Here is a 27,137-nt window from a genome sequence, read left to right as displayed (position 1 = left end):
TGTCGTGGAGTCTTTGTAGAATATCTGTTGGGTTACCAGGAAAGCCATAGGGTGATTAAGGTGAGGAAGACTCCAGACTTCTTTGCCTTCCATAATTGACACTGCAATTGCTAGCATCTGGAAGATCCCTAATCTCCCTTGTAGGCGTGGTTTTCTTCGCAGACTGCATTCGAGGATTGCGCTGCTGGTTCTTGGGTGGGAGTGGAGGAATAATCTAAAATTTGGTTTGTTACAATTTTGAAAAGTCTTATTAATAATGGAAATCACAAGCTTATCTTGTTCTTAGAGCAGTGGTGGCTCTGATCCTGATACCAATTTATTTTATTTTATTTTATTTTTTAGCTTTTGTCTGATAGATGATAACTGTTAAGTTGAAATTAGGTAGGAATTTCACTTACTGCAGCAGAGAGTATGATCTAAAAGCATTTAAATTACCGGTTGGTGCTTTCTGTTGTTAGCTGTGGAATTCTGTTCAGGAATTTTTCATCTGAGTCTTTGAGGACTTCTAGTCATGATTGCTTTGGGAAGTGAATTTTGCCATATGGTATGTATTGGGGATGAAGTGATCTTCTAAAACTCATCATTTATGTTGCATTTTTTAACTTCAGTGGTTTTAATTTCATTAGCAAAGTAGCCCACTGAAAGTATATAATAAATCAAATGTCTTGGACTTCCAGAACATAAGGATCTGGTCAATGTAATGTATACTGGAATAGATGCATCTTCTGTGGTTCAGTTTAGTTACTAGATCAAGAGAGGGATTTTTTTTTTCCTTTGTCTCATGGTGTATGCACATACATATAGATATGTGTGTGTATTTATGTATATTTGCATATACATGTGTGTGGCAACATTCATTTCTGAAGTAATTTTGTTAAAACAGTTTGGTTACACTACAGTTGAATTTAGCTTATTGTTCTGAATTCTCTTTTGCCAGCGAATTAGATAATAATACTGCAGTTTTACTTCTACAAGGAAGTATTTCAATAATTAAATTGCTATTTGATCCTTTTCCAGAGAGAAAATAGCTTGGTTTGCCCAAGTATTTTCCGCTGAAAATTTCATGGAAAGATTTATATTATTACTACATACTTTCGTGTTTGTGAGGTTAACCCTAAACATTGTTGTAAATTAGATTTGGAGCAGCTCTTACCTTCTCCTGCCCAGTCTGTAATACATCCAGACAGATCCATTCTACATCTCAGGGTTTTTTTAAATTATTAGTAAACTGTGGTTATTTTGAGTTTAGTAAATGGCCCTAATCTATTCTGTATTGCACAGAATATGGGGTTAGTGTGATGTGAGGGCCATTTACTGTTTTGTAAAGCTATTGAAGATTAATTGACATTTCTTTCCCATTAAATTTTGTAATGTAGTCTGCCTCTAAGCCGGTTGGAAATAATTTTGACAACACTGCTCAGCCCATAGCTGCAATTGACTGAGACTAGCAAGATTGGTGGGCTTTTAGTGCTCCTGAAAATTGGTCCAAATATCTAAAAAGGTATTCAAAATTAGCTTACTTTTCAAAACAGTGAACACCTGCTTCTGTATTTATATAATAATTAAATGCAAGTTTGATTTATATTTAGAAGACTTTTAGCATAATTGGCAAGGAGTGACAATGTCATAAATGAGCAGAGGTTGCTTGATTTGCTAAATAATCTCACTTTTTTTTTTTTTTTTCCCCCTAAAATCTGGGTTTGGTTGCAGTCACTTCAAGGTGTTGGTAGAGATTATTTATTATAATAAAGCAAGGATCTTACGGGGGAGCAAATTTCAAGAAGCACTTGTAAAACTTCTAGGTTGAAAAATGGAAATTAGGAAACTTTGTATTGAGGTGGATAGGTGTGAACTGAAAAAAAAAAGATATTTAAACAAAGGGACTGGGACTGCATGAAAGAATTGTATAAAGATGAGTGTGAACAACTTCTGCTCATACAGATTTTGATGGATTTTTTTTTTTTTTTTTTTTTTGGCTTTTATTCAAGTCATTTTTGCACCTTACAGTCACTGGATTTTGTGTGTATTGCTATATCCTGTTTTGCTGATATTACTCGGCCGTAGTGCAGTTCCACATATTTGGAGCCTGCTGTTTCCCAGTCTCTAATGCATCCACAATATTTATCAATATGTGTGGTTTGGAACTGAAAAGCTTATGAACTCTATATTAACTCTACAATTTTTTAAACCTTTCAAGAGATGACACGAATAAGGAAGAAGATGAAGATGAAGAAGAGGCAGAGGAGGAGGAAGAGGAGGAGGAGGAGGAAGAAGACAATAACAATGAGGAAGAAGAGTTTGAATGCTATCCACCAGGCATGAAAGTCCAAGTGCGGTATGGAAGAGGGAAAAATCAAAAAATGTATGAAGCTAGTATTAAAGATTCTGACATCGAAGGTGGAGAAGTCCTTTACTTGGTGCACTACTGTGGATGGAATGTGAGGTAACTTGAGTTTTAGTTAGTGATTACTTCTTGAATTACTTCTAAAATACACTTGTGTATTTTAAAAACTAAATGAATAGACATCTGAAGTCCTAAACTTTCACTATGGGTGTTCTGTGAAGGTCATGGTACTATATGAAACTATTAGATTTCTAACACTGTATAAATGCAGTACTTTAGTTACTGAGAAAATCATCTTAAAATCACTTGTTCAAAGAAGGCTTCCTTCATTCCACATCTTATTTTTAGATCTGTCCATACAAGAAGTGACAGCTCCCTCTTTCATAAATACCCTCCTCTGGCTCTCTTAAGCCAATTTTATCTTGTACAATATTTGAATAGTGCACTTAGCTGAGTCTGTATACACACTCTTCTCACTGTGAAGCAGTGTACGCCAGCAGTATGTTATTTGACAAGAGAAGTACAAGACTCTTAGTGGCAAATTAGTCTGCAGCGAGTAATTGTATTTCATTCAGATCCAATTTCTGCCCCTCCCCACCCCTCCTTCCCTCATGGCTGCCTTAGGCTTCCAAACAAGACTCTTCTTAGTCCAGTGGCTTCTTATGCTTTTTCCTCAATATATGCAGTAGTGTAAGCTTTTTATTGTCTTTCATATAGAACTCTTAGAAATAATTTGAAGTATTAAAATTTTTTGCCATTCAAGACCATCCTTTTTGACATTTAGAACTTTAAGTAACTTCAATACCAGTAAACTAAAGCTTCTAAGTGGCTCTCAAGCCAATAACCAAGTCTCTTGCTTTTTTCCTCAGTTTCAACATATCTGTTCATTGTCCTCAGCTGTCATCTTCTAAACTTCATTACTGTGGTTATAGATCTTTAAGAAAGAACACGTCTGAGGCAAATCTGCTGTATTTACTACTTATTTATTTTTCCTCTTCTGAGGCTCTTCTGACCTTCTTCTGTCACTTGGACTTTGATTACCACTCTACCTCTGAACAAGAGGGCAGGACAAATCTCATTTACTCGGTGCTAGCAAGATCTGCTGGCAGAGGTCACGATTCCAGAAGCGCAATAGTTCTCTTCCTCCTTTGAATACACCTCTTTGCATCTAGGCCTGATGATTTCCAGGACCACCTAAGCCCCTGCTGAGGAGCAATGTCTCAATACTGCTGGGTGTGGTATCAGTCTCTTTACATAAACTGTCTTCTGGCAGCATTTGTAAGCATGGTGGGCTGTGAAGTCAAGATACTGGAGGATTTGTAACTTGCTCCAGGTGGGATTTGGAACGTGACTAGCTTTTCAGTCATTACTGGGGAGGACTTGATTAGGGGCGTCAGTTGCTGAACTTTGCATCCTTCTTGCTGAGGATTACTGTGTACCATTCAAGAAAATTCTTGCTTTTATATTCTTGTTTTGGAACTCACATGTAAACATAGAAGTTATTTTTTTTGAGTACATATCGTGCATGCTATGAGGTGAGATGATCAGAGTTTTATTTGAGCAGCAGTACCACTTCAAATCTGAAGAAATGAGAAGTCAAAAATGATCCTTTACCTTGAACTTCTGAGCACCATGGTTCTTAAAGGAGAAACCATGACTGGTTTTTGAACTCTGCATTTTAAACAAATTGTGGATTGATATCAAAGGCATTATTCCTGTGACTAGGATATATTTGGTAAGAAAAGCATTTGTGTAAATTTTCAGTTATTTGAGAGGTGAGGGAAGTTGTCTGATGTTTCTAGCAGCAGGATTTTAATTTTTATTCTTACTTGGTGTTTCTAAAGAGCCTTCTGAAAGAGGATGGGAGAATAGGACCTTTCACTGAAAAATATACTAATGATTGAGATTTAGCTATGGGTTTCTGTGTGGATGCTGCTGAATGTGACCGATTTTTTAAATTCAAGTAAAGTTACTTGAGTTTGTTTATTTGGCAGTAAGCCTGGGCTTAAGGCAGCGTCTAAATGCTTGATATTTTAGTATTGTGAAGACGAGTCTTGTGCGATGTAGTAACTTGATTTGGCTTTTAGTCAGTCACAGCCTGGAAAAATAACTGCTTTCCTGGGGTGGGTAGCAGTTCCCTCCTCTCCATAGTCACTGTAGCTTACCTCTACCATCTAGCAGCAAGTGACTGTAGCATTATGTCAGGGGATGTACTCAACAAGGATTTTCTAATCAACCAGGATTTTTTAAATTCTGTCATTCTTCTAGCCCTTAAAGTTGACTTTCCCGTTTCCCATTTTGGTTAGTGTTCCATTTCATAGCCTGTTCTTTCAACCCATAAGTCTGAGCAGGAATCCTAAATAACTACTAATGTTTCTTACCACAAGGTAACTTCAGTATTGGTCAATGATTCAGAATAAGAGTGTGCGTGCATGTGCTTTGGGGCTTTGGGGTGCTTGAAATGGTAAACTTGCTATTCATCTTTTCATCTTTCCTTTTTTTTTTTTTTTTTTTTTTAAATGCTTTGGAACCAGTGACACCATTGTGGAACTTTTTTTTAATAGTAAATAGAAAATGCAGAAAAGGACTATAGTTCAACAACATTGTAGAGCTGCACTACTTTATGCTAAAGGATCTAGTTATTAGCTCCTGAGGTTCAGGTGATAGGTATCTGATAAAGAATTGTCGTGTTAAGTGGAGCCTGACTTGTAGTGAAAGGGAGACTTGTAGTGAAAGGGAATAGTAAAAATCTTTACGCTGTTAGAGAGAAACGTTTACATTACAGTGTGTTAAACAGAAAAAGCTTATGAGAGAAAGTGCATTTCTTCTAACAGGCCAGTCATGCTCTGAATTATGTATGCTTTATGTGGAACTAAAACTTGCCTGAGGCCTACTGTGCCGGTTTCTGTCATAATATTAATTTTCAGCTGCCAGGGCAAGGAAAAATTCATTGTATAAGTGTCTGAGGTAAATTTCTGCTGCAGCGTGTTCTCAGTAATTAAAGACAGAGGGTGTGTATTCAACAAGAGTTTAGTTTGTTTTAACTCTGTGCCTCGTATGGTATAAGATCAGAAAATGTCTTAGTTTTAAATACTTGAAACATTAAAGAATAATACATTATTTTCAACTTTTTTTTTTCTTTCAGAAATCTGTATGTGAAAGTGTTAATTTGTCACAGTTTGTTGAAGCATTAATATACAAACCTTGTACTTAAACAGTCAAGCACTAAAATTAACATGAGACTGTATTGCTCCCTACAACTACCAGCAAGGAGATCTTAGCAAGGTGGGGGTTAGTCTTTTCTCCCAAGTAACAAGCAATAGAACAAGAGGAAATGGCCTCAGGTACCACCAGGGGAAGTTTAGGTTGGATTTTAGGAAAAATTTCTCCACAAAAACGGTTGTCAAGCAGTGGAGCAGCTGCCCAAGGAAGTGGTGGAGTCACCAACCCCAAAAATATTTAAAAGATGTGTAGATGTGGCACTCAGGGACATGGTTTAGTGGTGGACTTGATTGTCTTAAAGTTGTTTTCCAATCCAGGTGGTTCTATGTGTAGCCAAACTTCAGGTTCATGAAAGATGTGGCAGAGTTTGTGTGTATGAAGAGGGGCAGATTTACTAAAAAATGAGAGTCCTCATCCAATATTCCAGTATTTGGTGGTAAGACTAAATCTTCTTCTTTCTTTGATCACAGCCAAGGAAAAAAATTGATTATTCCTTGTTAGCAGATACAGACAGTATACTGGAACTTTTCAGTGCATTTGCTAAGGCTTGTTAGTCCCCTGAGGTCACCTGTCTTCCTAAGAATGTGGTACCTTTGCTAGTATCGGTCTGGAGGCTGGAAACGGACACTTTCTTCCTTGTTTCTCCTCTAGTACTTCTGTGGAGGATTGGCTGTATAGTCTCTGAGAATATGTTGTGGTTTATTTTAGTGTGTAACCAGTCCATATGGATCTAATAGAACTGATACATACCCTTATGCAAAGTGCCAGTTATTTTTTTTTCTGCTATATAGTTATTTATTTAATTCTTCCTCTTCTCCCTCCTTCCATCCTTCCTTTTTTTCATATGAAAATTTATTTAAAAAATAAGTAATTATAATTTCTTACTAAATAACTCTTGAGAACTCTTGGTTCTCAAACAGATTTGTGCAAACTTTTAGAAACGCCTCTGCACCTTACCACCTTCTCCACACCCAGCTACTCACTTTAGGGAGCTGAGGTAAACAAGTGTGGAAGATGGCAATCACTAAAATGACCACCCAGGTCTTCTGGAAGCACGTACTTCTGGTAATGAGAACTGAAGAACTCTTCATAATGTTTTCAATTTTCTTTTGCTTTGTGAACAGGCTATCTGAAGGAAGATTAGTGGTGAATTAAGTTTTCCTGTTTTTATAAGGTGCAGTTCTATAAAGAAAGTCTTGAGTCCAAGTCGCATCATTCAGCTTTTGGGGTGCTTCTTTGTCATGCAGTAGAGAAGAATGTAATTTAGGGTCAGGTTGTCAGCTGTGGCTTGGGATGTATCCCTTTTTCAGAATCTGTTTCAGCCCAGGGCCCAATTGTCACAGGTTTAGGCAAACCGTGTGCCTTTTGATGTGTGAACAGTGAAAGGAGCTGTGCCATGCACAAGTGCAAAGCGTGGCCATCTGGTTCCCTGGAGGAGATTGAAGATACCTGTGTTGCTGGGCCTCTTTGCAGGGCCTAACTGCTGCTGTTCCAGGCGCAGTCAAGAGTAGTGCAGGATATACCCCAGCTAGGAACTGTGGCTGTCACACATAAGTTTTCAGTTTGTGCTCCTTGAGATGAGGTGTTGTGACCACTGCTTCTAATATGTAACATTTAAGGCCCTGTGGTATCTACAGAAACTCTCCTAGGATTCTGCGCATCCTCTCTCCTTTGCTTCGGGGTACCCCCAGTCCATCAGCTGTCGCCCCATCAGGCACTACAGTGGCCTTGAGTCACGGACAGTGCGTGCAGCGCACAGGCTTTGCACGGGGGTGGGAGGGGACGTGGTTCTCTTACTGGAAATGCATAGAAGGAGTGAGTACAGTTCTGTGCTACAGCAGCACGGTTGAGGCAGAAGGGACACTCACAGAATAACTGCTTTTCACCGTGTGTTTGTTCAGTCCTAGTGCTGTTTTCCTGCATGCATTTAGGCCTCATGAAATACTCTTACATTTATGTGAGTTGTAAAGTCCTTCTGGCAGTCTGCTTGGCAGTATCCCGTCTGGGAAGCACGTCTTTGACTTGAAGAAAGACTGCTTTGCATAGTTTCCCACAGACTCACAGAATGTGGGATTTTTCCATACTGAAGATTACTCTGCAGATTTGTATTTCAGTTCTGGAGAGAAATCTGAGTCTGTTCAACATACATGTCACCCGCTAATAGCACAATTAACAGCTGTGGCTGCAGCAGTATAGGTTATGTTGTAATCTGCATGGTCTGCTGCTAGATTTTGTGATATTTTTATTGTCATGTGGAAGGGAAAAAAGCCCAATTTTTTTAACAACTATTTTTCAGTGACTACTGCTGCTTTTTTCACAGTATTATGTGACATTTAAGTCAATAAAATACAGCTTTTAGCTTTTGGAATCCCTTGCATAGGTCTTAACTTGGAGTATACAGAAAAGCAAGTTGGAAACTTCTGTATTTTTCTCATCCTTTTTTTTTTTTTATATTTGTATTTTAAGATTGTAGATATAATTGGCAGTAATTGCAAAGAAGCTTAATTGGAACTGTATCACCAGTCATGGTATACATCAAAACAATGGTCAGGCAAACTCAGCTGGAAAGCTAGCATAGTCATGATGGCTTTGTGCTTGGCTCCATCTTGTACTAGTCTCTGTGTGTGCGCGTGTGGTTTGGGTTTTTTTGATTGATTGGTTTGGTGGGGGAAGGGGTGGTTTTGTTTGTGGTTTGTTTGTTGATGTGTGTGGTTTTGGTGTTTGTTGGTGTTTTTTTTGTTTAAGTTGTTTTCTTCCTCTGTTTTCTTGTTTACCGAGGAGGGATCAGAATTTGTGTGTCTGCACCCTGAGAGAGAAGTTAATACATACTGATTTTTAACTGACCTATTTCTTACTCAGTTCTTGAATTCACAGTTGGACAGCAGATTATGCTTATTTAGGAGAGAAAAAAAAAAGTTGATTCTTGAAGTTTTTCAGAAATACACAATGAAACTGGAAAGAGCAGTACTATAGTTACAGTATATTCTTATTAAGAATGTACCCCTCTGGTCTTGAATTTGTATTTAACAGGTCCAGCTTTACATGAAAAGACACCTGTTAGTGTCTTGGTGCTCTTTAGTATGTTTTTGTCCAGCATCATTCTGACATAAAAGGGAAACCTTTAACTGAAAACAAATGGACAGTGTTAATGTTAAGGTAGTGCAAATATCACTTGCAGACACTGGGCTCAAAAGAGTTTGTTTTTGTTAACTAGTCATGTTGTATGTAACTGTAAGAATTTATTTTATTGTTGAGGTTTTACAGTAGATATATGAAGTATACTTCGTGGAGATCCATACAGAATTCTCATTCTGGTAGTTTGTTTTACCTGTATGTACATGTTTTCTGCTGTTCAGTCCCGACTGGAAAAATACCAGCTTTCATTCTTACCCATCAGTGTTAAGAAAACCTTCATCTTATATGTCCCACCATATGAAGAATTGAACCTTAGCTGAAATCACATGGTGAAAATTACACATATTACTACTTTATTCAAATTACAATTTTTTATATGGCTAATAATTTTCTTTTTCCTCCATTAATGTCTATTATGATGTTGTGATTACCTGCTTGAAATCATGAATGCATACAATTTATTTTTTTATTGTAGGTATGATGAATGGATAAAGGCAGACAAAATAGTGAGACCAGCTGATAAAAATGTACCAAAAATTAAGCATCGAAAGAAAATAAAGGTAGTTTCTCTCCTTTTTTCTTCCTTGCTCACCCAAATTTTGGTTTAAGATATTAACTATTGTTCCCACTTGTCCACCTTCCTAACCTTTTGATTGCCCTGCAAATGCTTCACAGTAAAAGCCACTTCTTAACCTTTTGAAAACTAAATTTTTTTTTTCATCAAGGTTTTTTTTTTTTTTTTTTTTTTTTTTCACTTTAGGGGGAAGCTTCTTATTCCTTCCATCTTATATTTTAAAATTAAATTTATGTATGCACCTATAGGGTGGGGTGTAGGGACATGTGAAATTTGGGAGCTCACTAATTTGCTTCTAGAGAGCAAACCTGTGACTGGTTCACGTGTACGTGATCGTCGTTTCATTTCATAGCATTCCTTTCAAAACGCGTTCTTTTAAAAATGATATTTGGGCTTACGTTCTGATCTGTTCCTTTGGCAGTGGGACCCAAGGAAAGGAAGCTTTTCCTTCTGCCACAGCTGTCAGCTCTCCCTTCCACCCTCCCCAGGGTGCCTCTGGAACCTGAGTGGTGTTCTAGAGCTCTCTGTGAGGGGGCAGGGTGTCACAGCCCTGCCCTGCCACTGTGGAGCCTGGCAGCTGCTGGTTAGCCTTTTGTCCCACTGCGCCCAGAGCATGGCCTCTGCTTGCTTTCCTGTTGGTGTCAGTGTTGACAAAGTTCCTCTCTTCGGTATAAGTATCTTGACATGGGACATAGAAAGTTATTTGTAAACTTGTCAAAAGAGATTTGGGAAAAGAGGAAAGGTTTTTTTATAGGTTGAATGTTTAAGGTAACTGTAAGCATTGCTTAACTGTAATCCGTGTCAAGATGTGTGTTCAAATGAGAAGAGTTTTTAATCTTTTCTTTCACATAGAATAAAACTGACAAAGAGAAGGAAGAGAAGTATTCTCCTAAAAACTGCAAATTGCGACGTTTGTCGAAACCACCTTTTCACACCAGCACATCACCAGAGACTGGGTCCAAACTTGACAGCACTGAAGCCAAAAATGGTGAACAAGCTCCAGTTAAATCAATAGAAATTACTTCCATCATTAATGGGCTACAAGGTATTTTACTTAAATGTTTTCTGATTCTGTAAATGGCCTTTAAACAGTTAAAAATGACAATGTAGAAAAACTGGTTCAGCTGTATGTACACTTGAGTCTGTCTGGCAAATTATAACATCATATTCAGAAATAACCCTTGAGCAAAAGCAATATTCACAGTTTCCGAAAACAGGCATTGTGGATTCAGTATAGGTTAACCATCTTCAGAATTACATCATCTGTTTTGCCATCTTTTTCTGTTTGATAGACAGCAAGGCGTTTTTGCTTCTTATATTTCCAAATATGTAATATTTGATTAATGTAATTTTTAGGACTCATGGTTATTTTCTTTTTTCCCTTGAAAAATGGAATTACTAAAATTAGGTTTCCTATCAGGACGTCTGTTGTTACTCACATTGTCTTCTCCTTCCCACACATTCATGGCAACATTATAATAACTAGTTGCTTCTCTTTATCCTTAGTTTAATGCGTGCTTCCAGAAGAAGAAATCGTATATGGTGTATGTAGTTTGGGTAAAGACCAATTTTTGTGAAAGTTGTATGAATCTAATAATCTTTCAGATTTATTTGAACTTGGATGACATTGGCCACTGGGTTCCAAATTTGTAGGTAAAATAACAGTCAATATAATCTATTAAGCTTTGTTTCCTTGGGAAATGAGAAACAAAGGAGCGATTAGTGGTGATGATAATGACACTATCATTAGTGCTACAATTAATCTGTAATTAACTTCTGATTACAAAAGCACTATTTGATATCCACCCTCTAATACTTGGGGAAGCTAAATGTCTTCCATATTATGTAATTTCCAGAAATGCTTTTGATTGTATGCAATTCTTTTATCATTTAAGTTCAGATAGATTCATGCTGGGGATTAACTTTTTCTTTCCTGTTACCGGTGGGGTTTTAAGTATTAAGGGCTCTAATGTTTTACTATTTTCTTTTTTCTTCCACTTTGAAAGCTTCTTGCTCAAAACTTTTTACATTTCTTTTTTTTTTTTTTTACCCCCTAAAATGAAATGATTAATGCTATTGTGTTCAACTTTCCTTTGAAGGGCACAGCAGGGTTTAGAGGAAAACTTGATGGACCTGAATTTTGGTGGTTTTTTTAGATGTTGTGTTCTTGGCTTTTACTTCAAATGACAAGTTTTGATACCTCTTTTATTATAATAGTAATGTAGTTCTCATGCTCTAAGTTATGAGAAAGGCAAGTGTTACAAGTCCACTTTAAGTGATAGAGTTTTAGGGTTCTTGGAATTTTAGGCCAGAATGTCTACTGCAAATGTTTAATTAGAAAAAAATCAAACAGCACTGAAAGGGTTAATTCAGCCATTAAAAGTACTGCTTTTCTTTGTCATTGATTATAGTAAAGAGATTATGAGTTTTAGTGAGGAACTCAAAATGAGAGACGGGAAGTAGGATAAGAGGAGCTTAACCAGCTATGCCAACAAAAATGGATGAGTTACAAATCAAGGAGTTACTCATATATTTGAGACAATTCTCACTGTTTCTTCTTGTATCCCCATCTTTTCCCATAGAATGGCCTTGTTGGTTCCTTCTTTGGTGTATCTTTGTTCTTCTTTTATCAGTTTCTTTACTCCTGACCCTGAGTTTTCTTACTCTTGCCTTACACTCTTACTGTTTGTATATTTCTCCAAGTGCTTTTCATTACTCCTTTCACTTCCCTTTTCCAGAGTGGCCATCAAGTTGGTTTGTTAGAGATTATTCAGTGTCTTTGTTATTGTTCTGTCCTTTTAGACTGTGGACTCATCAGGGAAAATACTCTCAGTTCTGGACATTGGAAAAAGGGCAGATAATGGTAGTATTTGTAACACATAACTATTTGGACTTTCTATGTGAAGCACATCTTTCAGTTTCTGCTTTGGTTAATTATGCAGAGGTTGGTACTTTATGGATTGAGGTACTCTATACTTTCTGTGCCTCTTTGGAAATTCCTGGAGATGTACTGTATAATAGAGAATTTTCCTAGTTCCTGATCTAGCCACTATACCCTGTAATAGAACAAGAGATAAATTTTCAAAGTCTGCAGGAGGTACCATTTAAAATACCTACTGCTAGAGATGCCTATAGCATGTGTTCATATCTATACAGTTTTCTTCAGTTGTTTTTTTAAGAACTATTTGTAACCAGAATCAAGACAAACTTTTCTTGTTGCTTTTTTTTTTTCTCTTTTTGTTTTTGATTAGCTTCTGAAAGTTCTGATGATAGTGAGCAGGAAGATGACCAAAGTGCCCCGAATGTACATGCTGCTGGCAAAGAGGAATCTCAACATGAAGCTGTAAGCCAAGATAAAAATGAACTTTGTCTAAAAGAAGAACAGAGCAGTTCCTCCCTCTCAGAAGAAACTAAAGCTCTGACAGATGTAGTAGTACCCAAGTCAGGATCCAAGTCTCCTGAAAGGTTGCGAAAAGAGATGGAAGAGTTATCTGAAGAGACTGACTCAGACAGAGAAGACGAAGCTGCAAAGAAGAGAAAAGATGTAAAAAAGGAGGTAGTGGATAAAACAGCAAAACCACAGGTGAAACGTGGCAAACGAAAATACTGTGTTGCAGAGGAATCCAATGTAAAGACTGTGTCACCTAACAGAAAGGATGAGAAGTCCAAAAACAAAGACTCCCTTAGCTTAGAAAACACCAGTAACAGCTCCTCAGATGAAGATGAAGAAGAGAAATCTAAGCTGAAAATCACTCCAACTAAAAAGTACAATGGACTAGAGGAGAAAAGAAAGTCTTTACGGACAAGTACTTTCTACTCAGGATTTTCTGAAGTGGGAGAAAAAAGAATTAAGCTTCTAAATAACTCTGATGAAAGACTTCAGAACACCAGAGCAAAGGATCGAAAAGATGTCTGGTCAAGTATTCAGGGACAATGGCCGAAGAAGACACTGAAGGAACTGTTCTCAGACTCGGACACTGAAGCTGCTGCCTCCCCTCCACACGCTGCTGCTGAAGAGGCTGCAGCAGAGGAGCAGCTTCAGACTCTTGCAGAAGAAGACATTTCTTTGCCTGGCTCTGAACTTGAAAAATCTTTGCCAGCTAATGTGGACGTTAAACCTGTTGAAGAGAAACCGACTGAAGTGGGTGAAAAGAAGGTTGAATTTCCAAGCAGTGGCAGTAATTCAGTGCTAAATACTCCTCCTACAACTCCTGAATCGCCTTCGTCTGTAACCGTGACGGAGTCCAGTAGACATCAGTCCAGTGTCACTGTCTCTGAGGCGCTGCCACCAAACCAAGAAGAGATAAGAAGCATTAAAAGTGAAACAGATAGCACAATAGAGGTGGACAGTGTTGCAGGGGAGCTGCAAGACCTCCAGTCTGAGGGGAATATTTCTCCGACAGGTTTTGATGCCAGCGTCAGCTCCAGTAGTAGTAATCAGCCAGAGCCAGAGCATACTGAAAAAGGTAAAGGAAAGGGTAAAAAGAGCTGTCTTCAACCTAACCAGCACTCCTTTTAGCATTGCTGATGTATTTTCATTCTGTTATGGTTACACTGCTGGAAAGTTAGCTGTGGGAGGAAGTAGTAGCCTGCTGTCCACTTTAAATGTGTGGAAATGGCATCAACGTCTAGTGAACAAAATACAACCTGACAGGAAGTTTCTTGGCTATTCATGAGTTGAGAGGGTTTCAGTGAGGAATTCAGTATGTAAGAATAAAGTCTATACTGACACTGGCAAGAATAGTCCAGAGCAAAGTGCAGTACATTGAAATGAAATTCAATTTAAATGAAACTAATATTTTTAAAAAGTACAAGCCAAGCCAATAACAAACATAGACCTTATTAGCTACGTTTCACTTTCAGATGTGATTTTGCAGATTGATGTTCCTATCTTGAGAACACCAGAGAATAGGGAATAATAAACTCTGCCAACACTTGTGCAAGTGATGTCTGTGTACTGCTGCCTGCTTCTTAACTGTTGGCAAGGCTGGATCTAAAAGCTTTTTTTTTTTGCGAAAGTCACTGGCTCTTTTACACTTGCATCAAAAGTGCAGCTACTTGTACTGTTAAAGCACTGTTAAAGTCCCTCAAAAAATTATTACTACGAAGGAAAAATATAATCTGAATGTAGTCTGAGATGACAGAATTTTCTTGATCTCAACAGATTTCAGTTAATAATTAACTGTATTTTCTCAAGATGCCCTTAAGATATATTACCTTCATCATTCTGTTTGAACTGTTCTTTTGAAAGAATGGAACAAAATGTGCTGCCTTAAACAAAGGGGAGAATTTAACAGAGGTGAACATGTAGTCCTCAATAAATACACCTGTATTGCTCTATTAATTATAGATGTATAAGTTTAGAAATTAATTTGTTTGCTTTTTGATGTAAAATTAAGATGTTGTCACATGAAAAAAGTTCTACAACATTACACAATATTTTATATGCGTTAGACTTCAGCTTTCTCTCTGATTTTTGTCAGCACACTGACTATTTTAGAAAATTTGTTTTTTTAATTTAAGTGATTTTATTACAGGAGTAATTTTTAATCTGTAAATCAGGTGGTTGTGGAACAACGTTTGAAGAACTCCTAAAATTTGCTCTTTTAACAGGTGTACTAGAATTCTTTTATCTTCCTTTTCTACTTTTCCCCCTTGTAGTCAAAAGTACCAGTAGACTTTTTCCTTTGGTTGTTTTTTTTTTTTTGCTTGTTTATTTGCCTTTTTTTTTTACTTATTTTTTTGAACATTATCTAAGCATGGATTGGTTGTTTGGTTTTTTTTAATACTTTCAAGGAATGTAATTACTGGTCACAAATAATATTTTCAGGTTTTTCTCACAGCTTCCAAGTGCAACAGGCTTTTTTGAACATTTTTCAGTTGCAGTTCTTGATAAATTAATGAATTCAAATAAATTTATCCTTATTTAATTTACAGTATTATAAAAATCGGTGTGGCTCGAGAAATTCTGATGATGCATACAGGAAAGTTGCAATCATCTCACATGTGCACTCTAACAAACTTTATCTGCCTTCCATCTTCTTTCACCGTCTCTTGTTAATATAAATAGAAAGCTGAGCCTTTTTTTTTTTTTTTTCCTTTTTTCTTTTCAATTTTAGTCTGTACAGGCCAAAAAAGACTTAAAGATTCTCAGGGAGGAGGCAGCTCCTCAAAAAAGCAGAAAAGAAGCCACAAAACGTCTGTGAACAACAAAAAGAAGAGTAAAACTAGTAAGTACATCAGCTCAGTGTGAAAAGAAATGTGTGAAAGTGTTGTGTTATTTGTGTGAACAATTGTAGATGAAGCCTGGAAATAAATGTATTAGGACAAAATGTTCTCTTCAGGGAATTCTTAAGACTGTTTAAATTAAAAAACTAATCTTTCTGAATGCCAGAGTGTTTTAAAATGTGTTATTTCTGGTCCTGTTTCTAAGAGTTTCTTAATATTGTGTCATTCAGGAAGACTTAAAAAGAGCAAGAATTTCACACTTGGTAGAATTGGGATAGGAATCTGTGTGGCATGATACCTGCATGTTTTAGAGGGGATCTAGATGAAATTGTGCTTTGTATTTTTTGCAAGATGAGTTTTTAGAGGTTAATATCTCTTTCAGTAGCAAATGTGAGAATAATTCCAGAAAAATGTTTTCTTTTTTTCCTGTATCATCTGTTACATCTTCAGTAAATAATGCAGCTTTTGCAGCTTTTTTTGTAGTTGTAGAAGTTAATTGGAATCAAAACCAGAGTACTGGGGAAGAGAAGCTTAATAAAGGCAGAGGAGTATTAGAGAGACGTATGCACACGTGTTCAGGAGACAGCAAGATCAAGTACTGCCTCATCTTGCTGCTAGACACTGGGGAACAGTCAGCCAGAGGGTGAAGCTGGGAGGATAGCTGTAAAAAAACAGTTAAAGCAAAGACAGAAAGCACAGGCTTTTTTCCTTCCTTCCTCCTCTCCCCCCAACCTTTTTTTTTTTTTTTTAACAGCTTTTACTAGAAGTCTGTACTTTCTGGTCTGGTATTCACTTTCACAGCACCCAGCCTTCATGTTCATTGATCTTCCCTTCACATTCTCTCATCCTTTTTCATTCCACTTCACTAATCTCTTCCTTCCATAATCCTTACTCCTTCCCTCACCCCAGGAATTAAAGTAACAAAACAAACTGAATTTGCAGAACTAATACGCCATTTTTAGCCTTGCCATTGTTCCCTTTGATTTGGTGAATTTATCCCTTAATCTGTGTCTTCACCAGGGTGCAAGCATTTCAAAGCTGGAATTGTTTCTTGTACTTTGTGCAGCCTTTGTGGTTTAGCTCTTTTTGTTAGACTTCAGGCACTGCTCTATGTAATGAGGGCAATAAATAGATAAAGCATGGAGTCAGTTGTGAGCAAAAAATGCTTTTTGCAAAATTGACATATACCACTTCAAACAGCTTTTGTGGCAGTTTCAACTCTTGCCTTTGCATTAAGCTAGCAGACAACAGCAGCTCTGCAGCTAGCTGAGTGCTTTCATACTCTGTGTATCTTGATGCTCAGTTTCCAGTGTAGATTTACCAGATCATAAAGACTAGAACCAAAAGAAATTCTCAGGGTTCATTTTGTTAAGACCTATAGCAGGTACAGCTGAGGTGTATGTTTCATAGAGTCATAATGATTTGGGTTGGAAGGGACCTTAAAGATCATCTAGTTCCAAGCCCCCTGCCATGGGCAGAGCATCTTCCACTAGATCAGATTGCTTAAGGCCCCATCCGACCTGGTCTTGAACACATCCAGTGATGGGAGCATCCACAACTTCACTGGGTAACCCAATCCAGTGACTCATACCTCCACCACCCTCATAGTGAAAAAGTTCTTCCTAATTTCTAATCTGAATTTACCCTCTTCTATTTTAAAACCATTACCTGTTGTCCTGTTACTGAAAGCCTTCATTATCAGATACTAGAAGACCTTAATAAGGTCTTCCCAGAGCCGTCTCTTCTCCAGGCTGAATAACCCAAACTCTCTGAGCCTGTGTTCACAGGAGAGGTGTCCCAGCCCTCTGCTCGTCTTTGTGGCCCTCGTCTGGACCCACTCCAACAGGTCCACGTCCTTCTTTTGTTGTGGGCTCCAGAGCTGGACACACAGTACTCCAGGTGGGGTCTCAGGAGAGCAGAGCAGAGAAGCAGAATCACCTCCTTTGACCTGCTGGTCACAGGTTTCTCTTGATAAATATTAATAGATTGCATTTCTAAAAATAGCTCTAATGATGGAGATTCTGCAGCCTCCCTAGGCACTTTACTTCAGTGCTTCACTAGGCTACTGTGGGATTAGAATCTCTTGCCCTTGCTTCCGCCTCAGTTTTATTTTTGTAATGCTAAACAAGCTTCATACTATCAGTCATTACCCATAAATACTTTCAGACAGATGATTTTGTTATTCTCCTTTGGGTGGTTTAATTAGAAAACTGTGCTCAGTTCAGCCTGTTGCTTTATTGTTGGTTTGTTTTTGGTGTGAGGTGAAGTTCTGTTTTAGGTCAGCTGAAGATGTTTTTCTACAATAATGAATTTGATCATCATATCTGAGGATTTTTTTAGATGTCATGCAAATTGAGATCATTGCTAGTCTTTTTTTTTTTTTTTTTTTTTTTTTTTTTTTTTTTTTACAGAAAACCTAAAATAAGGTGACATAAGGCTAAGAAAAAAGGCCAGTCGTTTAATCTCGTTTCTGTTAATATGTGTCCTAGGGGTACAGTGAAAAGTCTGTCTGTAACTGTTGGCTCTTAAAAGGGGATAGAGATTTTTAGATATTGAATGCTGTATTAGAAATTAATATTAAAAATAAAAATATATAAACAGGACATAACAATCAGCCTTGCTAACTGTGTTAGAAAAAGTATAACCCTGTAAACAGAAATATGTGACTATTTTTTACACCTACATTGCCATACTGGACTGCCTCTTTGCCTTATTTTCTAATGCACATGGTTTTCTACTTGAATTTTTCTATTTTTCTGATTTTTCTATTTGTGCACATGGTTCCAAAGCACCAGGCGTGATGGTGCCATGCGCCATTCGGGGGGCAGACTGAACCTTCCTGGAACGGGACTCAGGCCGTTGGATTGTATTCAAGAACCTCCTTACAGGAAGTGTTTCCCTGCCCCCAGCCCTTTACACTCTTGCACACACACTTTAAGCAATATAGTCAGTGTTCAGGGTGGGTTGTGGAGCCACAGTCTGATACTTTTATCCACCTTCTAGCTCTGAAGGATTTTGGTTCCCATAGGTCTACATGATAGCTATGAATCTCCCTGCACAGCAACTACCTGGGTGTGTTTCCATTCCAAGCTTTCCCTTTTACAATGTGCCAGAATTAGAGGGTCTCCATTTTATATACCTGTTTTGTGGTCCTGTCTTCAGGCCTTAGTGGTGTGGAGAGATGTGTGTCAAGCCTCTATACCAGGATGGATTATGTAATCTTAGAGTAAAAGGATTTGGGTCAAATAAACTCCTGTTAAATGAAAATCAGCACAGGGGTAGCTTCTGATAAGCTTTCGTTGGGCAGGAAGGTTGCTTTGTTTTGTAACAATGTCTTCTTGTTTCTTCAGCAAACAGCAGTGACAGTGAAGAACTATCTGCTGGTGAAAGTGTGTCCAAGGCTCAGTCAGCAAAATCTGTTTCTGCTGGCATGAAATCTCACCAAACCAAATCACTAGCAAGAACACAGTCTCCAGGAAAATGTGGGAAAAATGGAGAGAAGGAGTCTGATCTCAAAGAACAGAATAATCGTTTGCCCAAAGTTTACAAATGGAGTTTTCAAATGTGTAAGTGTTTTCTTCAAAACAAGCCTAGCGCTGTCTTGTGGTATAGGATAAGAAGGCTTTCTGAATTTTGTGTATTTTGCTTAGTTGGGTTTTTTTCCCCTAAAATTATTCCATCCTCAGTTTGCTTAATTTTGTGATCAATCCCAGTTTTTTTGGCGTGTGTTTGTTTGTTTGTTTTCCCAATTGCAGTGCAGGAAGCTGCATATATCACACTCTCCCAATACTGCATCTGGATATTTGTCTAGTCAGCAATAAATTGTTGTCCGTAGTACCAACCATGGATGTATAGCACTGCATGAGTTGCTTTCTCTTTGCCTTTAAAGGTCAAATTGAAATTGTGCTGTAACTCATGTAAATTACTTCTTAAAGTAACCCTTAGTATCTCATTCTGTATTCACAGGTAAACTTGTGTAGCCAGGTTTCTGAAGTTCTCAGAGCATTATGCTCCATGTTTTTCTGTGCTCTGTCCCAGGCTGCATGAAGGCTGCTGTTCCTCACATGAAGTGGGAACAGAAAAGAGCTGACACAGCAAACTGTGCAGATACAACTGTGTAATTTCTAATTTTATTTTTTTTTTTTTTTTCCCAGCAGCATTCTTTCATGCTCAGGGAATTCTCCACTTAGCCAGCAGTTTTTGCAGTGAGAGAATCTGGCCCTGCATTTTTTTTTTTTTACTCTTTGTGTTACTCCACTTTAAAAGTATTTTTCTCCTCATACTTCTTCACTATCCAGTTACATTCTGCTGCTTTTCAGGGCTGTGTGATGTAATAGGTCTTCACTGTCGCTCACTGGCCTGCTGAGATTGACTGGGCATATTTCCTGTGCAAGACATTTAAAGAGCTCTTGCTCCTTCCTTTCGTTTCATCTTGGCTACATTGCTAAATTTGCTTGGTGGAAGTTGGGCTTGGGAGTCTTAAATTTAGCACATTTCCTGGTGTTGGAGAGGTATAAGACATTTGCAACATCTCTGAGTTTTCCTCATCTTCACATAGCCTAATACAGTCCTGGCCTGTGGTGCTGCCTTCATTACAGGTTGATGAACTGCATTCTGTGCTCCACAGTAGCTTAAGTGATTCGTACGTATCTTCAAATGGAGCATCTCCAGCGTGTCTTATCTGTGGCTTAAAGGAACTGGACTGAGAGAGTTCCTCCTGCCTGTGCTCCTCATAACTGTCTGCTACGCTGGGGAGAACTTCCCAGCTGGAAACAGCCAGAGGTGGCCATGTCCATCAACACCCCTGCATGGGATGCCAGCAAGGAGGTCCTGGGCAGTTACAGGTTATGGCCCCTGTGCCACAGACTCCATTAGAGCTGCATTGCACCCTACCCTGCAAAAAAAAGTGTGTCTGTCATGTTAGCTTTTAAAAAATAATAAAAGATGAGCAAAGTTTGTGGTAACAAACAGCAGCTGCTATTGCTGTTTCTTGGCTTTGCTGTCTGCTACCTCAAAGCACATCACTGAGGTTTGAGCACTTCCCACTTCACTGATATTTGGTTGGTTTTGGAAATGCTGTGGTACAATAATTAACAGAGATTGTTTTATTTGCAGCCGACTTAGAAAATTTGACCAGTGCTGAGCGCATAACAGTTCTCCAAGAAAAACTGCAGGAAATCAGGAAACATTACCTGTCCTTGAAATCTGAGGTGGCTTCCATTGACCGAAGAAGAAAGCGCTTAAAGAAAAAAGAGCGGGAAAGTAAGTGTGGGGAACTAAATTCTGCTTTTAGGGGAATAAATTGGGTGTCATCTTATTAACGTGTTAACAAGAATTAACATTTTTAGGGAGACTTGTGCCGTTAGGCGTGTGTGTGTTTTTTTTTGTTTTTTTTTTTTTTTAAAAGCACAGGTGTTATAATTTATTTCATGATCTTTAGAAGCTACATTTCAGTTGTCCAGTGACTGTGTAAGGGGGAAAACCTATTAAAAAGGCATGCTACCTATTTAATTCTATTTAGGCAGAACTATTTTATACAGAAAAATAAATTTTTCTAAGAAGTGAACAAAGTATCTATGGTTGTTAATATCTTACAACTTCTCTTCCAGTTACACAGTAATTTACTGTAGTATTGCTTGAGTGGCTAGATAGTGCTTTCCCCTTAGGATAAGTTATTTATTTTATGAGTTTAAGGGAGATCATCAATTAAATCCCTGATTTCCCTGAAGCCTTTTTACCTGTTGCTGCAGGGAATGTTCTAGTGTGCCTGCATCTAGCAACAATAAAAATTATTTTCTGCATGTCTTGTTTATGTGCACATTTAAGAGTTCACTGAGCATCAGAAGAAAGACTCAAGTGCCACACGTAGTAGGATTTTACGGCTGCAGCCATCACATGGGAATCGCAGTTGCTGCGTGGCTGCTGGAGCAGGTTGTATGGGCAGATTTGGAGCTGGGACAAAGCCCTGCCTGTGCTGATTTCCACAGGCAGGAAAGGGAACAGGTCACTGTGCTCATGGGTCAGGAGTGAGCTCTGGCATCCTCTGGCTGGGCCGGTGAGCCTGGGCTGCGCACGGCCAGAGCCGCCTCTCGGAACACGTCCCACAGATACTGGAGAACGGAGGCATCCTTCTTTTTAAATGATAGGCATTAGTTGCTGGAGTTCAGCAATGCTTGGTTTTGAACAGGGAAGCATTTTTATAGCCTCATTTGTAAATTTGTAAATTTTCATAACCTGTCTTTTCCTCTTCCTGTGCAGGTGCTGCTACCACATCATCTTCCTCCTCATCACCTTCCTCTAGTTCCATTACAGCTGCAGTTATGTTAACTTTAGCAGAACCATCTATGTCAAGTTCATCACAGAATGGAATGTCAGTTGAGTGCAGGTGACAGCAGGACTTGCCAAAGCACTTTGCACTTAATGGCTGCTGAGGGCCACTCTTTTTTTTCTTTCTTCCTTTTTTCTTTTTTTTTATACTGCACAGTGGCACAAAATTCAGACAAGCACTATTTTGTATTTAAAGTTGTTTCTTGACAAGCTAACTTTGCACTTAAGTGCACTTTTATGAAGAAAAAGTACAACAAACTGCTTTTCCTCAAGCAATAATTGTTTCCAACTTGTCTGGGAATTGTAAGTCCAGTGACTCGAAGGCCTTCCTTCCACTGTGGCAAATGGAGGCTGTTCACTGCCTGTAGAGACAGTACAATGAGCATATAGTTGTTGGGTTGATTTAAATAAATGTGGCAAGGCTTACTGTATTCCCTGGTATTTTGTTAAAGCTGGAACATTTGATATTTTTCCATTTATTTATGACAAATATTGAACCTATTTTCATTTGTACAAGCTAATTGTTTTTTAACTGCTAAGTAAGTCACCTTATAGTGGCTTTAATTGTATACGTCAAGCACATGTATTCAATTCAAAACCTGCAGTTAGTAGGATGTTTGACATCAGTCCTGATAACCAAATATGAGGATTCCTTTAAAAAGAGAAAAAAAGACTGACTAATGTTTACAGGTTTGAATTAGGCTTAAATAGATTATTCTGGGTTTTAAGAACCCAATAATTGGAATGAAACTACTGTACTTTGCCATTTTTCTATAAAACAGTATTTTTTTTTTAATTTTGATAAAATACATTATGAAAAACAAAGAAAATGGCTAACAAACTGTATTAAATCTTAATGTATAAAGATTGTATTTAGCCAGTTTAAAGTGTATATTTATTCATAATGGATTATAACAGTTATATTTTTGTGTTTTCTTGTAAATGTTTCTTTTCCCTTAAAGCAACAGATATTTCATTTGTAATGCTTATTTTATTACGAGCTTCAAAGAGAGGACTTCAAGACAGAGTTAAGGCGTGAGGTTATAATTTGTGGTTGCTGATATGAACACTGCCACAAAACGGTAGTTGTTTTTAAAATAAATAGCTAGCTGAGTGGTAGACATTTAATTTTTTAAATGCCTTGTACAAATTCCAAAACCAACTTCAAACTGTTTTCACTTGTATTGATTTTATGTTGTATGGATCCCAAGCTCTCTCCTGTTAATTATATACCTTTGTAAGACATTTGTATATTGCGGAAGTGTTCATTCAAGCTATTTAATACCTGGCACTGTTAATACACAGTACTTTATTGTACAGATTGTTTTACTGTTTTAATTGTAGTTCTGTGTACTTCTTTTGCCTGGGGAAATAGGGGCTGGCATGTTTTTCTTTGTTTTCTGGCAATACAACATGTAAGAATTCAAAGCATTTTGTTTGTAGATGCTAGAGTGTCAGAATCCTTTACATTTGACTTTTCTAAGAAAAGCATTTTCAGTCTTCGTAGTGTGTGCTTAAGGTTAACTGATTTTATTGAAAATGGTTTCAAAGTATTCAGAATTGTACAGGACTGTAAAAATTTGACAGACATTGAAGGAAAAGCTTATAGAAAAAAGCTATAAAATATATATTAGGTTCTGCAGAAAATGGAGAATTATGTAATATATTGTACAAATGTAAGCAAAGGCCTCTGAAATAAAATGCCATAGTTTGTGAATCCTTGATTTTGTTTCTAACAGTTTAATTAAGCAATAGCGTGTGCATTAAAACGACATCGATGCAGAATCAGTTTAACAAGTGATCTTTGCTATGATGTAATAAGCATATAAAGATAACCTAAGGCAGGTAAGGTGGTCTAATTTTCCTCTTAGCGATTAATTCAAATTCTTCCTCTTTTTTCAGCAGAAGGGGAAAGCTTGGCCCATTGAGATCATTAGGACAGCGATGGCTGAAAAAAAGATGAATTTTGATTCACATTAATTCATGTTGCTTGAAAACATAAAAGTGAGCTCCTGAGGATATTTGCTGACTTCTAATATCAACTGCCTCAAGTTCAGATTCAGTGGAAGTGAAACTGGAATAAAACTTTTGGTGTTACCTGTTACTTTACATCATGTCTGGCTGTAGTTCGGTTGACCAAAATACTGGTAAACCTGCAAAATTATAGATTCCTGATGAGGTTGATAAGTAACAAATGATGATAAGCTTTAGAAACATTGACTGTGTTAAAAATTACCAGTAATCTGAGGCTGACAGAAGTAATTTCAGCACGGCTTCTTGGGATATTTACATTTGTTTATTAAGCAGAATCGAAGTCATAGTAGTTCAGTTCTGCCTTTCAGTCTCAGTAGGCGTAACTGGTACTGATTTAACTGGGAATGACATCTGGGCAAGCGAGAGCAAATCAAGCTCTCCGCTTGCTACTAGTTCTTAAACAGTTCCTGGTTTCAGTGCCAGCATTTTGCTTTCACATGACTCTCACGTTCTGTGAGAGGAATTGTTTTGTTTACTTGTTTGAAACTGGGATCATTAGTCACCTCCCCGCTCCCAAATTGAGTTTTTGCATAAATAGGACTTTTGTTGTTCTTTAATACAGCAAAATGCAGAGATTATTTATTTTTTGTTGTTGTTTCTAATGCAGTTTAATGACTATTCTGGGTGTCTTATATTGCACCTCTTCTGTGAAGCATGCCTGTGAAGGGTACTCTCCAGGTTCCCGTTCCGTGCATCCCAGTGGTTACAGAGGAGGAGGGTGCCTTTGGCAAACTGTTAGCCTGGTAATTTCATCCCATGTTCCAGCGAGTCAACTCCAAGCTTCTTTTCAGGTTACATGTTGTAATGGAGCTTTAAACGTGGGTGTGCTCCCTGCTCGGCACGCACACTGTGCCTGCAGCTGAGGGTTTCCCCACTAGCAGGACTGTTGGGCTGTGCCCATGTTTTATTCCACCCGTGCCAAGAACACCGCTGACGCTGGCGGTTCAAACAGTGCATAAAACGTTACAACAGGTGTTTCTCTTCGCTTCAGCCCTGAAGCGCCTGGTAACTGTCTGTGCCTTTCCCGTTGTTACTACAGCATCTGGCATGTAAAATCACATTCTGGACAGGCAGGGCTAAAAGGAGATCCCAGTTAGGTGCCTAATTTCAGTGAGTTAGTAGCAGATCAGAATTCCTTATGCATCAGCTGCACTGCAGCCTTGGTTGGGAAATGATCCATTTGAGAATTAATCCAATAAAAAAAGGGTATTTTCCAATTTGATCAGTGGTCCAGTCCAATCCATGTAGCTGCAGCAGCAAGATGAGCCAAGAGGACTTCACTGCCTGCAGGGTGAAACTGGCTCCTCCTTTTCCTGTCCCCCAGGCTACTCTCCTGGAATCCCCCTACAAGTACTGGGTCTCAGGGATTCTTCATCAGAAAGCTCCTTGCATGAGTTACAAGCCTCCTGCAGATCCCAGGTACAGGTGGAACAATCCAGAAGGAAACTGCCCGTCCAAGTGATGCTTTGGGATGATCTTTCTGGTGGTCTAATCACTTACAGAGTGGTGAAGCAGTAACTGCTGAGCTGCCTCGGGCTCCTCTGTGCTCTTTCTATAACCGGGCACCATTTGTAACGCGTACCAAGCCTGTTCCACACCAACGAGTCACAGAAACCATTCAGTTTTGGGTGCTCCCTACACCCCTTCCCTGTTATGAATTTTGTCAAAGAGAATAGACAAAGGTTGGTCCAATAATACAATCTAAATTTATTAAGCAAGCAACAACAAGCAAAACGGCGCTGGGGGGCTGGGGAGTTCCCTGACTCCACCAACAGCACGCAAAAAGTAGTACACTATCTCATACTTATACAATAAAACAATACATATTCAGGTAACGCCTATACATATCCATTCTGTAACCCCGCCTACTCCTGCTTCCTATGTTAATATATGTTTATTAGCTTATCAGTCCTTTACGCTTGTGCAGATTCTCTTAAAAACTGTGGGTCGGGTCCTCCTGCTGTGGGCGGTGGTCTTCGGGAGGAAGGCCACAGGTCCTCCTCACGATATACTTTTCACCCTCTGCCTGGAATGTGGTGATTTGGCAAGTTTGCAGGGTCCCTATCAGTCTGAGCTAATTTGTATCCTTGCTGACCATCTACTTCTTCTCGGCAAGGGGTTTTATCAAACTCCCCCTGATGGGTGCTATGCTGTTGTCTTTCTGTTCTTTATGGTTGTTTTCTTTAGATAAGGCCAGAATGCCCCCTTATTCATGTCCCTGTAAGCCTTTGTTAGTGAGGAAAACAAGCCTTATATTTGTTAGTCTGTTAGTGTCTTTTTAAACTACATGATTTGGTGCTTTTACTCTCTAAAATCCTACATTCTAAAATTCTAAAAATATATACGTCACAAAATTAACTAAGCACAATGTGTTGAGGGGAAGGGAGGGTTGGTATGTTCTGGATGGTTTTCTTCATAAATCTTACATACATGATTACTCAATTTATCCCCCAATTCCCCCCCTTCCTTCTTGTTGTTTACTATACCGGATTATTGCAGTTTCTGCACAAACTGCTCTAGTAGCAGAATTTCTCAGTTTAATCTCCAAGCAAGCAAGCGGTTTCCAGTGAACTGCCCAACAAATAATTGAGCAGTCAAAGTTTGATTAACAAACTAAGAGTTATCCATTACATTCCCCTTTTGAATTTTCTAATCCTTTTTCCAGGTTCGTCTCCGGGTGAGGTACTACGGAAGGTGCTGCAGGAGCACCAGGAGGATGCTTTCTGCCCATGCACTTAACCGTGAGGTCACACACCCTGGTGATGGATGGGGCACCTCAACGACTTGGTTTGTGTAAAGCCTCTTCCAGAGCCCTTAGTTCAGCCTTTCAGCAGCAGTGCTGCCCAAGCATGAGGCAGCCTGGCATGGGCCACACTTCTCCCCTGTTCCCATTTAATCTGCGCTCAGAGACGACGGGAACATCTTGCACGGGCCTTAACGGGGGCTTGGGGTGATTGTGGGTTTTTTTTTCTTCTTTTTTTTTTCTTTAATATTCATCCTGGTTGTGGGTGGGACAGCAACCGTGAAGCTGCAGCCAGACGGAGAAAGGATGCTGGTAAGAATTGCTTCCACAGCAACACGGGGCAAAGAGAGTTGTTTTGAACCACGTGTGGCACTCTGAGCTACTGAAGTCATTGTAAGCAGAAACAGCTGGAGAGAAGCCCTCGTGGAATGATTTCCCGCTCCCTTCTCGGCTGGAGATGAGCACAGCAGGTGGGGCCTTGGGGGTTTCAGAGAACGAGTCGCTATCACACGATCCTTCCGTGTGCCGCA

At 38.6% G+C, this 27,137-nt stretch overlaps 1 protein-coding gene across 1 annotated transcript in view; it reads left to right on the top strand.

Moving 5' to 3' along the window:
* ARID4B (AT rich interactive domain 4B (RBP1-like)) overlaps positions 1-23,592 on the top strand; it is a 61,476-nt gene extending 37,884 nt beyond the window's left edge. The window contains exons 16-23 of the mRNA XM_008937762.1: positions 2,198-2,443; positions 9,177-9,261; positions 10,128-10,320; positions 12,527-13,741; positions 15,395-15,505; positions 18,854-19,069; positions 20,619-20,765; positions 21,762-23,592. Of these exons, the coding sequence (XP_008936010.1) occupies positions 2,198-2,443; positions 9,177-9,261; positions 10,128-10,320; positions 12,527-13,741; positions 15,395-15,505; positions 18,854-19,069; positions 20,619-20,765; positions 21,762-21,892 (2,344 nt within the window). The 3' untranslated portion in view covers positions 21,893-23,592. The remainder of the gene's footprint in view (positions 1-2,197; positions 2,444-9,176; positions 9,262-10,127; positions 10,321-12,526; positions 13,742-15,394; positions 15,506-18,853; positions 19,070-20,618; positions 20,766-21,761) is intronic.
* Positions 23,593-27,137: the final 3,545 nt, after the last annotated feature.

Source organism: Merops nubicus, unplaced genomic scaffold, assembly GCF_000691845.1.
Source record: "Merops nubicus isolate BGI_N331 unplaced genomic scaffold, ASM69184v1 scaffold3183, whole genome shotgun sequence".
Classification (NCBI taxonomy): Eukaryota; Metazoa; Chordata; class Aves; order Coraciiformes; family Meropidae; genus Merops; species Merops nubicus.
This window is presented reverse-complemented; position numbering and strand designations above follow the sequence as displayed.